General features: G+C 50.1%; 3 protein-coding genes across 3 annotated transcripts; 1 reads left to right on the top strand and 2 right to left on the bottom strand.

The window, feature by feature from the left end:
- Positions 1–248: 248 nt before the first annotated feature.
- Positions 249–2081, top strand: FSUBG_10186 (DCR2 Dosage-dependent positive regulator; the record flags this gene model as incomplete). Its single annotated transcript, XM_036674739.1, has 4 exons — positions 249–263; positions 345–1178; positions 1230–1756; positions 1808–2081. 4 exons carry the CDS (start codon positions 249–251, stop codon positions 2079–2081), a joined length of 1650 nt encoding a protein of 549 aa, XP_036534349.1.
- Positions 2082–2998: 917 nt separating this feature from the next.
- On the bottom strand, positions 2999–9217 carry FSUBG_10185 (uncharacterized protein; the record flags this gene model as incomplete). Its single annotated transcript, XM_036674738.1, has 1 exon — positions 2999–9217. The coding sequence occupies one exon, from the start codon at positions 9215–9217 to the stop codon at positions 2999–3001; it is 6219 nt and encodes a 2072-aa protein (XP_036534348.1).
- A 3220-nt stretch (positions 9218–12437) lies between these two features.
- FSUBG_10184 (uncharacterized protein) lies at positions 12438–13229 on the bottom strand (the record flags this gene model as incomplete). Its single annotated transcript, XM_036674737.1, has 1 exon — positions 12438–13229. One exon carries the CDS (start codon positions 13227–13229, stop codon positions 12438–12440), a length of 792 nt encoding a protein of 263 aa, XP_036534347.1.
- Between the last annotated feature and the right edge of the window lie 1377 nt (positions 13230–14606).

The following is a 14606-nucleotide window of genomic DNA, read 5'->3' as shown; positions in this document are numbered from 1 at the left end:
CTGTTCGAGAGACCCGAGCGCATTATTCCCATCATATCCATTACCGACTTGGCCCCACGAATCATGCAATAGCACCCCCGATCCCGCCCCTTAGAAGATGCGAAAAGTTCGGCCTGCCATTAAACTCCCGAATGTCCGTTTCGAACGTCGTTATCTGGCCGTCCATACTTGAAGTGGCCTGAATATCATACTTGGATACATTCAGAGCGATTCCTGTCAGCCCGTTAAACTCCCATAATTAACACATCATGACTCGAAGAATTGTATGTGGCCCATGTTCTCTATGAATTCATGATCAGTATTGATCCAGAGGAGGCTGTTGACTAACATATTCCCATCACTAGGTTCGAACAGCTGCTCAGCTCGCTGGCGCTGCCATTTTCACCTTTCTAGTTATCGCCTTTCTCGACCGCAATTATCGTGTCCTTCCCAATTCGATCCATAGTTATATGCCCTCCCATCACCCCGGGCTGGTCGTCACCGATGTCACAATAGTCACTTGCTCGAGCGTTAACCCCTTCTCCTCGTGTGACCTCGGCAAAGAATGGCACCGGATCGATAAGGAGCTCTATCTCGGCAAGACATGGACAACGAGCGCATACATGTATATTATGCGAAAGCATGAAGGGGATCTTACTGCGGATGATCGTGTTGTTGTGGATATTGCGGTCGGCAGGCTCCAACCTCAGCCCAAGGGAGAAACGGACGACCCATGGGAATCTCGTCCATCAGGTATCTGGATCAAGCGCTCAGCCAAGAAGAAAGCCAGCGATTCGAAGCAGGCGGTGACGGATCTTGATGTTCTTTTCGGAGATGATGCTGTTGAGGCAAGAGACGGATATGCTGTGACGGGAACACCTTTGCTCCTCAACACGGGTGGTAGCCTTCTCTCTGTCCAGCTAAGCGTGCGCCGAGGTCCTCCACGAGAGGTCAAGAAGCCAACGCCCAGGATCAACAGTGATGGCCGATACAAGATCATGCAGATCGGTGATCTGCATCTCAGTACAGGAGTCGGCGTTTGTCGCGAGGCAGTTCCTGATTCCTATAACGGTGGTAAATGCGAGGCCGATCCCAGGACACTGGAGTTCATTAGCCGAGTCCTTGACGACGAGAAGCCCGATCTGGTAGTCTTGAGTGGCGACCAAGTCAACGGTGACACAGCACCAGATGCACCTACAGTGAGTATTGCCTGGCTCAGCATTTTAGTGTTCGTCTCTAACACTATCTAGGCCATGTTCAAGATCATCTCCCTCCTGATTGAGCGAAGAATCCCTTACGCTGCCATATTCGGTAACCACGACGATGAACAAACCATGTCTCGTGAGGCTCAAATGGCCATTATGGAGACGCTTCCTTATTCTCTCTCCATTGCTGGGCCAGCTGATATCGAGGGTGTTGGGAATTACTATATCGAAGTCTTGGCCCGTGGAAAGACGGATCATTCTGCTCTGACCATCTATCTTCTCGATACGCACGCCTACTCGCCCGATGAGCGCAACTTTCCCGGTTACGACTGGGTTAAACCTAACCAGATAGAATGGTTCAAGAAGACTGCTGCTGGTCTCAAGAAGAATCACAACGAGTTCACTGGCAGGCACATGGACATCGCTTTCATTCATATTCCCTTGACAGAGTATGCTAACCCGGAACTACCCCGTGTTGGCGACTGGAAAGAAGGAGTCACTGCTCCAATATATAACTCTGGTTTCCGCGATGCCCTTGTAGAGCAGGGTGTCCTTATGGTCAGCGCAGGACAGTAAGTTTTGGATCCCCATCTTATCTTGAAAAATACTAAGTGATATTTTAGTGATCACTGCAATGACTACTGTTCCCTATCTCTTATGGGTGAAGGCGAGGCCAAGGTCCCAGCCATGTGGATGTGCTACGCTGGCGGTTCTGGTTTTGGCGGTTACGCCGGCTACGGTGGTTACCATCGCCGAGTACGCTTGTTTGAAGTCGATATAAACGAAGCTCGTATCAAGACTTGGAAACGTCTAGAGTACGGAGACATAGCTGGCCGGATACACCAACAGATTATCGTCGATGGCGGTAAACCTCAACCTATCACTCCCATTTCATGAGCTTACGACACTCTACATTTTCGGGACAAAGTCCCTCTTCTGAACTTATTGTTTTTCGTGTTTTGGGATGATCAGCTGCCACGCGTCTATAGAACGCTGTGGTCCTTTCTCGTTTACAAAAAGATACGGGTCATGGGACCGCATCAAGGAGCATGTTTGAACAGGGGGTTTCTTGTATAACAATTAAAATATCCCACCTCTCATTGCATACAACAGCAAACAGAGTTAACGACGGCATTACATAGTCTCGGGATGGGGAACGGAGTTGTTTTGGTCGACTAAATACTACGTATGAGTCTTGAACTCATTTTCATGCTTTATTCTATATCAGTCTTTCACAGTATTGTGATTCATGATGATTTCGGCTTAAGTGGTAGCAAGCAGCTCTAAGTCTGAAGTTGATAATACCTTTTAATTTCTTGAACAGTTCACATCGGACAGAGTTATCTAAATATGATTCAATTGTCATCGACTATATACTTCTCTCCTCGCTATGCTCTCTTCGCTCCCCCTACCGTGTTCACCGAAAACAAAGCTGCATACGTACTCCTCATGGTGATTTGCAAAATGAATGCTGATGTACTCCTCCCGGCCCAAGACTTCTCCAGTAGCCCAGACCATTGTCATCGAGACGCCATCCGCCCATGTCTAGATGCGTGAACGCAGAAACAAGGTTGGTATATACAATCGTATTAAAAGGTTCGAGGAAATGTGGTATCGTTAAGTCTCGCCGCATGCCATGCATCGAGAGTAATAAGAACAAACGTAAAGATGATGGTGTGCTGAGCAACACCGGGATATCAAAATAGGAAAATTGACTAATGTAATGAGTCTGGGGATGAGCCAGATTGCGAATGTGCTTGTAATCAAATACAAGAAAATGTATAAACTGTTGAAGGGGGTGGCAGCAGAGTCGCTTAGATTGTCATGACCTCCTGGTGGACAAGCCTCAGAACCCAGCTTGCCTCTGCAACGCTGGCGCACTGGAAGCACCACTTCTTGACGTTGCCACCTGTAGGGCCCGTAGCCGGAACAACGCCAACAACGCCATTGCTGTCCTTCATCTCTTCCCAGACACCGCATACAATACCACGGCTGCCCATGGCTGTGAAGCATCCACTGCCCAGGACAGCGTCTAACAAAATCTTTGGCTTCTCTGAGTCCTTGCGCGGAATCGTGGTGACAGTGACACGTTTCTCCAGACCGTGGTCGGCACGAAGAGCCTGGTGCCAGCCAGGAGGAGGTCGCCGAATGGATAGTCTGCAGTTGCCAAAGTCCTCCCACTTGGCGGCTGCGACGAGGAGATGTAGGCGGATCTTAAGGTCTTCAGTGCCAAAGCTTACGGGGCCACGACCGCTGTTCTCAACACTGATGGAAGGCGAGCGAGGTGTGTTGCCGCCATAAGATGAGGATCCAGGAGTGTTGGTGCCACCATAGCGGCTGTTTCGGTTAACAGAGGAGCGAGCCAGACTGAAAGGAAGTCCGCGACCAGTGAGTCTCTTGAGGAAGCTTGACGCAGAGAGAGTAGATGAGGGAGTAGTGCTTGCACCATCATGAGATTGGGCAGGCGCACGAACTGAACCACGGTAGCTGTTCTTACGGCCGAACCAGCTGCGTCGTCGGCGACTGCTTGTGTCATCGTTGTCGAAAGGTGGTTTATGTTCACCAAAGCTTCTGAAACGTGCTTCATTCTCAAGTTCAATGAACTTTTGGTTGTTGAGACGAGCGTGGTGAACTGACATGTAAAGGTTGTAGCAATCAGGTCCGTTGTGGCATCGGAAGCGGAAGTTTCCTCCACCGTGTGAGCTGGCAAGCTGACAGTCAGATCGGACTGACGAGCGGATTTCAAGGTCGAGAGCTGTACTCTGGCGGATGAGGACGAGTGGGGTGAGGTCGAGTGCGAGCATGGGCTTGTCTCCCTGCTCGGCTCCGCTATGTACGACATACGCTTCGATTAACCCTGGAGTGACGATGACTTCGAGGTTGCCCCCAGAAATGTCCTTCCACAATCCCTTGTCGGACCACCTGGAAATAGTAGCCACGTATCTTGTAGCATTGTCTTCGGGGGCAACCTTTTGTCCATGGAGGCCAGCCTGGGAGGCCGAGTTTGATGGAGCCAGGCTATCAATTGAGCCAGATACGACGGATTCATGAAGTTCGTGTCGTTGGTGGTAATCGTGAAGAGATCCTTCCTCTTCGAGTGTCTCAAGTTGCTGTTCCAACTCCTCTCTGATAATGTCTCGAGCTGGGTGTTCACCTCTGATACTAACTCCTAGCTCAGTCTCTGGAAGATCAACGCTCTCGATATCGTCGTCCGAGGAATCATAGCTGTAGTCTGATTCGGTGTAATCATCCTCGGTATTTTCGTAGCTGCCTGTGATATCAGTGCCAGAAATTGAGGACTGGTCTGAAGGTAGGTATTCGTGCTTGAGCGGAGATGAGGTTCGGCGTTTGACGCGGCTGCTGTTGGGAGGCTCAAGAGGAGGTAGTTTGGAAAATCTGGGCTTCGAAGGAGCTTGCTGACTAGGGCTGGGGCTAAAAGTTCGATGAGCTGGAGGTGGCGGCGCGCCATCGTCTCTGTAGGATGAACTACTTGGGCTCTTGCGTATGTTGAGAGGATCAGGCTGCATGCTTTGCGAGGTCATTGGTCTATCATCATATCCGTAGTCGTGTTGTGTTGGAGTCCTCTGCAGATCGTACTGATCGGGCGACTTGATAGGAGGAGGAGTTACTGGAGATGCTGATCGTGGACGGTATCTGGCTGGCAGCGCTCGCTTCGGTGTAGTTGGGCTGGCTGGGGGAGACTCAGCAGCAGATGAGCGGCGAGAGTGTGAGTTCCGAAGAGACTGGGCAGAATACTTGCGAGAGGACCCTCGGACGCCAACTGGGACATCAGGCATCCGAGATTGTGAGTATGGCTCTTCATCGTCGATTATACTTGGCTCTGGCTCTCTGGGAGGAACAGGTGAAACTGGAAGGATATCGAGCCAGTCCAAAATTTGGTCTTCGTTGTCAGTGGTGAGTGTGAGTAGCTCGTGCCATGGCCTGTCGTTGTGCGTTCCTCGAATCATAACCACCATGTCAAAGTTGCCGTCTCCTGTCCTGGCTGAGATCAATTCAATAGGTACAGGAGGGAATAGAAGGTAGGATCGACCCTTGACCCCATTTTCGCGGATCAGGATATCACCCTTATCTTCAGGATAACGCTGGTTATCCCGGTGCACCAACTCAATCTGGCACTCAAGGCGCTGGCCATTGGAATGTGCCAAGTCGAGAGAGAAGAAGTCCTTGGCGCTGACTTGTCGTGATGGCTCAATGTACACAGCCTCCATTGGAGCAAGTGTTCGAAGGTCTCGCGATCTGGTTGTATCGGTATTGATCGCGTCTTCGTCAGTCAATCGAGCCATTTCTTCTCGATGTCGGCGGCGAGCCTTTTCTTGAAGGTCTTCAAAGTCACTCAGTAGATCATAAGTATCATTGGTCCCAAGGATAGAGTCGACACACTTGAAGAATTTTGTGATTTGCTTAAGTCGAAGGAGGGGCCTCTTGAGAAGGTGTGCCACATCAACCCGCTCTCCTGTAGCATCAACAATATCCCCAGACTCATTCCTGGGCATGGCACCGACAAGAGAATCCTCGTCTTCTGGGGATCCAGCGGCCGGGGCAAGATTAACGACGAGATCCTGGAAGCCCAGCCTCCAGGCATCGAGGTACTTATGATATATGGGTACGACGCCATGGCCCCAGGAAGCCAGTCGACGAATATCATGAATGGGAGCCTTGCGGTGAGCCATGCGAAGTTTCTCTAGGGCAACACCCATGTTCACCACAGACTTGGAGAGAGCATCGGCTTTGGTGACTGGGGTGCTTGTGCCAAACAGATCAGTAGCATTGTCACCATTGACGACCTGTGATAGTAGGACTGGGATAACACCGTCGACCAGTGTCTTCAACTCTCTAAGATAGAGACTCTCGTCTTCGGTAAATTCTTTGAGCAGGTCGTCATTTGTCACATCTGTGGCCCCACCCCGAGTCTTCCGCATACTGGGTCTTGAGCGGTTACTTGTGATGGCACTGGGGATGTTCTTGTCATCAGGTAGCGAGAGGACTGAGACAAGATCAGAGTGACGAGTAAGCCGTCGCTTGAGGCCAGATCCTTGGCTCTTGGAATTCGAGCGAGAGTTCGAACGTCTCGTCTCTTTCGTTACGCCAGTGGATTGCGTAAGAGTGGATTGGGTGACATCAGTGGTAAGATCCGATTCGACAGCGCTGGAAGCTTCCTCAGAAAGAATTGTAGACAACTCATATTGACCTCGAGTTGGCGGTGGAAGACGTGGGCCCGCCATACGTGCCGACGGCAAAGCCGATCGGTCATCACGATTTTGTTCTGGTTCTCGCGCCGGTTCCCGAATCGGTTCCCGTGTTTGCTCTGGGTTTTGGGGCTTCTTCTTTTCTTCCAAGGGAGACGGGGATCTGACACTTCTCGACTTTTCAGTCTTTGATAGCTCTGTTTCAGTCCAATTTTCAGTCGAATCATCGTATGTAAGTTCGTCGTCATAACGAGACTCTTCGTAGTGATAATCATCATATTTTGACCCTTCGTATTTTGAGTCATCATAACGAGAATCACTGTATCTGGAATCGGTATACATGGATTCGGGCTGGTCATCGTAGGGTCGTTCCTCTCGACTCAGATAAGGCTTCACCTTGGGAAGAGAATTGCCTGATTCCCCAGTAAAGGCCTCCTTCAGCATCCCAAAGAGCGAATTCTTGGGGCTTGACTTGACAGGTGAAGATGTAGTTCGAGTTGCTTTGGTCCTCTTGAGGCCCAAACCACCCGGAGCTTTGGTTGGTGCTTTCGTATCTTGCCGCTTCGGTTTCGTCTTGGCTTCAGGCTCTGGCGAAGGAGCTGGTGAGGACAGCGGCGAGACCTGATCTGTTGCAGGCTCTTTCACAGCAGCCGGTTCGGGCTGTGGTTCAGGCTTGGGCTCTGATTTAGGTTTTGGGATTGACTTCTTCGGTGGCTCAGGTTCTGGGGAAGGCTCCTTGGCAGGTTGTCTGACAGGCCCGGGTTTCGGTACAGGTGATGATGTAGGTTTCTCTTTGATGGGTTCCTTCACGGGCTCCGGCGTAACGGGTAACTTTTCGCTCGATACAGTTCTGTCAGCTGTATCTGGTTTACTCATAGTTGAGGATGAAACCCTTCGTTTTTCGGTGCGAGACGAGCGGCGATGACTCTTGATCGTCTCAGGTGATGATGGCTTATCTGGGACATGCTCACTCAGAGGTGTTGTAGCTGGCTCAGCCTCGGGCTCCTCAACGAAGGGGTCAACCGTAGTGTTGAGCCACTTTTCAATACTTCGAGGGTTGTTTGGAACAGTATCTCTTGGGGGAGGATGCTCGTTCATCTCATGAATTATCTTGTTGGCGCCTTCCACCACCTTCTTGAAGACTTTGGGCATGGACTTGAAGCTGGTATTTCTTTCAGGCTTGGCAGGGCGAGCAGGGCGAATAGGTCGACTTCGAAGAGGTCCTCCACGCGCTCGCAGGGGCAGATCAAGTTCTGTGAATGCAGAGTTACCCCAGGGGATTTCTCCAGGGATGTCTGCTATAGACTTTGCCAAAATACTTGAAGACAGATCTGAGCCGTCAAGTTGAGAGGGCTCGATCGTAGATTCTTCTTCGGGCACCCACGTCTCTTTACCCTTCTGTTTTGTCGTGGGAGGCTGATAACTCTTTGGTCGAGGTTTTGACTTGTGTGCTGATACACTTCTCTTCTTGGTTGGAGTGTCAATTGCCGAATCGTCTTCCATAACTTCAATTGGTATAGTCCCAGATAAACGCGACTTGTCGGTTGTCTTTGTTGTCTTAGACAGTTCCGAGTCATCCTCGATGACCTCGATAAACTTGTTTGTCGATACCTCCGAAGGATCCTCAATGACTTCGATCTTGGATTTATCTGACTGCGACTTCTTCATTTCCCGTTTCACGGAACTCATACTAGGTCTCCGTGAGCTAGGAGCAGATTTGAGCCGCAATCTTGCCGTGCGAACCGATGTTCCGGCGTTGGATGAGATATCGCTCATAGGTCTAACTCTGATTCCTTCGTCATCGGTAAGTGCTGTCCTGACGGCTTTCACACGAATACCATCATCATTATTCCTTCCCCTTCGCATTGGTTTCACGCGAATGCCATCATCAGGCCCTGGTGTTGATTTGGCGGATCGCGCTTTTGTGAACCGACTGCTAGTGACATTGCTCACTGTAAATTCGCTGTCACTCATGAACTCGCTGTCGGTATCATCCATCCACGGTTTCGCTCCGACCGACTTGGAGGACTTGTGACTTCTGGGTGCAGGTGGATCTGGAATCTCGACCCTTTCTGCCCATGCCTTGACTCTGCTTGCGACGCGAGGATTGGCGGCGGTGCGCAAAACAAAATCTTTCGGTATTTTGGCCGGAGCAGGTGCTTTAGCAGGCGAGGTCTTCTTTGGTATATGTTTCCGATTTTTCCGCCAATGTTCGTCGCTAACAACACGTTTCTTAGGCGGTGGTTTCGCTGCTGCCGATGTAGGTGTAGTTGGAGTTTCATCAGGTGTAGCCTCATCCCCTGTGGCCAGGCTCTCCTTCGTCTTGTTATTGGGTCGCTTGAGTTTCTTCCTCATTTTGATGCGAACTCGATCCTCCTCTGTTACACTCTGGAACTCCTCATCTTCAAACGCGATATCAGGGGGCTCTGTCGCTGCGTCATCAGGGGTATTCTCCATAGCGGCAGCATTGGCCTTTTGCCATTTCTTGACACGATCTCGGACACCGTTCGGGGGTTGGATGCGCTTGACTTGAGACTGCTTCATTTCATGGCGCAATTCGGCCTTGACAGCTTCCAAGCTCATTCGCCGTTGACGCTCGGCAGCCTGTCGCGATGCTGAGGGCCGGCCCAGGAGGAAGTCGTGAAGGAGTGTAGGCTCTCTGGTCGACTTGGCACGCGGTCGCCCACGGTGTGCCACCGGCGGTGCTGACTTGGGCGTTTCATTTCCATCATTCTCGTCTTGTGCGGAAGGCTTCAGAGGAGTCTCGGGTTCAGGCTCAGGATCTAGCACTGCTTCCTCAGGAGAGGCGGGGTTTGATGATGACATGATCTCTGCTACCTAAAAAGACAAAACTGGTGAGCTTATTTTTGCAACCCAGTTGTGGCGGGGAACCATGATTGTGCGATGCGCCGGAGACGGGAGAGCACGTCAGACTCATACCTGAAGGTCGGTAACATGCTGTGCAGGTGTAGCAGAGAAGCGGTGGGGTCCCAGTCGAGGCCGAACTCGGTCTCTTGATGGCTGGCAACAATTTACTGTTCGAATCGATTATGCGTCGTTGAAATGTGCTATCGGACCGTCCGGGAAGCTTGCAGGAAGCTTTGGAGAAGCAGCGGGAGGGCGGAGCAGCCGTTGGAGTTGCACATGCAACTGAATAAGAAGAACGAACGAACGAATTAGATTGGATGGTGGGTAAATGAAATGTAGGAGAACGAAAGGGTTGTGATTACAAAGACAATGGCAAAAGCCTCGTGTAAATGATAGGAAGTGGAGGGTTCTCCAAAAGCGAAATGCACCGCAAGATTAAGATTGTTGTGCCATCCACGTCTCAAGCCGTTGGAGGGACCTTTTGGAGGTTGCGTCGTTGACCTTGGACTTGGCCATTATTGAGGTGCGGGTGTCCCAGTAACCAAATGGGATCCACACTAGAGCTCAGTGTAAACAACATTGGAGACCATCCCACCTATCAGGGTCAGGGGTAGAGGGATGTGGCGCTCGACTGACAGGGGACATTTCCAGGGCTTCAGTGGGTCAATCATTTAAGGCCATGGCTGCAGACGAGTGGGATATGGCGGGTGGCTGTTGCGTGATAGGCTAGCTCCTCTTCAGAGTCAATCAAGCCCACTGCAACAAAGTCCAAGCCTCCCGAGCCTGGCTGAATCCGATCTCCCGGTGCTACTGTATCTCGGCCAATTTTCTCCAACCGACTGCCGCTTTTCCTGACTCGACGTGGAAAGATCTTCGATAAGCTTCTTTTTTGTGAGTTGAGATGTCTTGAGTATGCTTCTATAATTATCCCATCTCCATTGCTTTTTGCTAGGTAGCCAAGCACACTACTACACCAAGACTGGACAGCATCCAGAATTCCATAGATGGCTCTGGACTGCTGCGTTGCGTTACCATCATATTACGCATATCGAGAATGGACAACACAACCTCGACATGGGTGACCCTCCATTGTCTTGGCCAAACACCTGCTAGTATCAATGCACCGTCCGGCCTTGTTTTCGTTGCTGACGACAACCACCAAGCGAGGACAAAAGGCAGGCCATCCAATATGGGTTTCTACTGCAGTCATGTGCGTTTCAGCCATTGACTTAAGCCAGTATCGAATATCCAAGTTTTTTATGCATTTAGACTTTTCGTGACTGCGGACAAGTCCAGTTACACGCGGCAAGCCTGCTTATGTATGTCGTTGGGCATCTATCCTTGAATCTGATCAGTCCTGTTCTGGTTCGCTATTCTCTGCCCACTTATAAACAAAAACAAGGATTGTGCCCGTGCTTGCAAGCGAAGAGCATGAGCCCTTTATTGTTTGCCAAGTACCAGTACCCTCGTATACCGCTCTTTATCGACCCGCAATATTCGGTATCAACGATTGATGTTTCATGACTGACCCTGGAACTCTATGGAATCGTGGCGCCGGAATACCCTGCCGAGATCTCAACGTTCATGGTCCCGCATACCTTGTCGATGATTTTCAGCTTCCATAGACAGTTATTTTTCCAAGAACATGGTCTAGATGTTGGCTTAGTCAACTCCAAGACTGTCTAAGTTCGTATCCTATCCCTTAAACTGAAGGGCAAGCTAACGAGCCCGAAAGCCGTGGATAACTTGGCCATGAGTACGGATACCTTAGTAGCCAGGTGCTGTTCTTCTGCCACCGGCCTTGGGATACTTACCCTGTAACAAATGCAATTGGGGTAAGCATTGTATCGAAAACGCATAGATTAATCCAAATCGACGTTAGAAATTACCGTCATAACATGCTAGTGTATTGGTAACTTTATAGAAAGCATAATAGCAAATACTCTACGTATTTGTGTGGTAAGATGGCTATGATGGTCAGGTTGTTGAAGCGATATGAACAATTTCGCAAACAAAAATGAATCTCGGGCTCCCCGCGTGCCTGTCCGGAATCACATTACATAGTAATATCATATTTGTATTATTTTCTCTCGACCTAAGCTGTATCAGTTGCATGGCCAGTGAAGGGCACTTTTAATCGAGCCATGCCTGGAGACTGAGTTGAGTCCTGGTCGATATTCCACAGTGCCGAGAGTCTCTGCAAGATTATCGACTTTCGATGCCAAAACGGCGTAAATACTTGGATATTATCTTGAAGGTCGTGGAAAGACCGAAACTTGCTTTGATATACTTTGTATAGACTTTTGACATGTTTTGAATGGCTTGGTATCTGAACCGGGGAATATTAGCAGTCTAACTACCACCTCTAGATTGCTTTGAGGGACAAAGTTATCATCACTTGGAGAGAGTATTGCCTACTCGCTTGCGGCGAGCAACTCTCTAGAGAACCCTCGTACGCATGTCTTTCGATTGGATGGGTATCAGAACATCTTTTTGAATACAGTATCTTTAGAGGTTAGCCCCAGATGCTTCGACCTCTTTGTAATCACCACCATGTCTCAAAGGAGGACAAAGGAAGTTCTTGGTACTCCGTATGGGTTCTCAATTTGACTTTACAAGCTGCTGACTGTCTTTCTTGCTCTGCCTGAGCATACCCTTTCTTTAGTGTTGTACCTTGTGACTCCTTCAGAGGCTTTGTCCTTAGTCTTCCAAGGCAACGCAATCAGCAGTCAAGTCACGAGGCCAGCACGGCCATCGATGATCACCAGTCTTTGTCCCACAAGATCGGACGCTCTGTATCACTATGCACTGTAACATCAAAGAAACCATGAGGAAAACCGATGATTCAAGCCAAGGTCAATTTATCCCCAAATCCTCCAAATCCAAATAGGTATCGAAAGCGGATTGCTCCTCAAGAAATGTAACTATGGTATGCAAAATGCCAGCCAGTTATGTGTCCCAGCTTCAATCTTCCTCCAATGAATGCGCCCCATAAATGCAAGCCAAAGTCAGACAAATAGATATCCTCCTTGGACCAGCCATTAGCCTTGATCCACCACTCCCTCCATGCTAGCCAACGCCGCCTATGCAGATGCAACCTCCGGTGATGCTATAAGAAATCAATACGCAAGAGATGTAGACCTAAACGCCTAGTTATGCATTATCCATCCATTCTCCCTTAGACTTCCTGCGCAGGCAAGACGAAGCGAACCTTCTTGTTCGACTTGGCCTTCTTCCCCTTGCGCCTCTTACTCTCAGCCTCATCATCGCTGGTGTCACTGCGAGCACCAACACTGCTTCCAACCTCACTCATCATCTCCTCCTCGGTCTCCTCCTCAATAGACCACACATCTGGGCTTGGCTCCCGCCATAGTTGTCCTGGGCGGCGTGTTGCTGAGTGTCCTCGGGAGCTGGCTCCGTGGCGTCCACGCCCCCTGGATCGGCCACGTAGCTTTGGGCTGCTTGAGAGGGCAGTAGGTGAGAGGAGAGAGTTGTTGGTCGACTGGTTGAAAGCAGGGCTCTTGGGTCGGACTGGTGGTCGGCTGTTGGCAAAGAGGTCCCTGAGAGAGAGGAGTCCTCCATGCTTGCTGGGTGAGAAGCTGACATAGTCCTCATCGTCGTCATCATAATCATCCTCATTGTTGGACTCTGAGATTTCAGAGCTAGTATCAGGTGACATGGGACGCAGGCCAGGCTTGCGTAGTCCATCGAGTGTTGATGGACTTACACTACGAACAAAGGGCCGAGGAGAACTGGCATCCTCAATACCCGCATCAAAGCCTAGCAAGACGTCGTCCATATCATCGACGTCAAGAAGAGGCGCTGGTGTGAGAAAGTAGGTAAGAGGATCATCATCGATATCATCAAGAGATGGAAGTGGCCGGTTCTTGGTAGAGATGGTAGGCTTGAGGCGCATCTGGGTAGGTGGCCAAGAGTCTCGACGAGACCGCATCTCAGACTCGGTCGGCATAGTGGAGATTCGTAAGAATGAATTTCGAGTTAAGTAAAGTATAGTAAAGTAAAGTGAAGTTGATATGATCAAAGGGTCTACTGAGGCCTGCGAGGTATATATGTATGCAGGGACCTCTTCGTAAGTGAAGTGGGTGGGTGCTAGAAAGCTTCACCGCGATTTGGTGTTTAAAAACAGGTATGAACCAGGCGAAACAAAGACCGGTTGTCTTAAGGCTGGGAAGTGGATGCCCTGACGTCTTTTCCATGGAAGACCCTTTGGAGTCACTCACCGCAGGCAGAAGAGTTTCTTTGTGCTTTATGTGAGAGGACTGAACAGAACACGAAGAAGGCCGACGGTATAGGACTCAGAGAGGCAATACAATGAAAGGGCGAGCACGCCTCAACTATATACCAGTTAGTCAGTCAGCCAGATAAACAAGCCTCCCGACGAGCTCACATTCCAATTCATAGCCTACTGCACACATACTACCTGAGACACAGGCATCAGCCGTGTGGTACCTTTCAAGGCATCGAAATGGGGCCAGGGAAGAAAGGGCTGCAAGAACCCACACCCAAAACAGGGCTGTATCTCACAAAAGCGGTCCATCTCCCAGTCATATCATGGAATTCTTGTAAACCCCGAGGGCCTTGTGAGTGGTAGGCAGAGGACTCTGAGCACTGTGGGTGGTCATCGGCCTCCAATAGGCGGGGCTGCCTATCTTCGCACGTGAAGCTATTCAGCCAAGATGAATACGAACCTGTAGAGTCTCGCGCTCACGACGCCACGCGGCCCGTCGATAGGATAATCGGGAGGCGCCGGGTCTGAAAATGGAAGTCATGGGTTGAGTTAGCGGGTTGATAATCAAGAGAAACGAGCTGAGAGAAGTTGGTGGCTGACGATAAATCAGCTCTTTGGGCTGCAATATTGGATGCCACGGGCTCGAGTTGGTAGTGATAAACAGGTTCAAATGCACATAGGGTCCACGGTCTAGCGCTGCAGCCGCCAGTAAAAACCACAAAAGCGCAGCCAACTCGATCTGCCGTGATCGACAGAGACAAAAAAGATGGTGAGATGCCTCCATAGTCGGCTTGAATTATGGCATTTCATTCGCTCACATGAACATGGAGGTTGGCTTGGTCATGGACATTTGCGATGGTATTTCCTTGACAAACTCGGTCGCGGGGTCGGTGACACTCTCCGGAGAATGCTATATCAAGTGAGACATGGTCGACACCACCAACAGGGCCATTTCATCTCATCTGACTGTGCCTTCACGTCTCTCAGCTCCACCGGCCTTACCGGACTATGGCGGGGGAGTCATGCTGAACTCCTCAGGAACTAACAATGATTCAAATTCACGATCGGGCATTTCCTGCAAGATCGATCGCACTGAGG

Source organism: Fusarium subglutinans (genome assembly GCF_013396075.1).
Source record: "Fusarium subglutinans strain NRRL 66333 chromosome Unknown NRRL66333_c0000171, whole genome shotgun sequence".
Lineage (NCBI taxonomy): Eukaryota > Fungi > Ascomycota > Sordariomycetes > Hypocreales > Nectriaceae > Fusarium > Fusarium subglutinans.
Note: the sequence above shows the minus strand (reverse complement) of the source record. Positions and strands in the feature narration are given on the sequence as shown.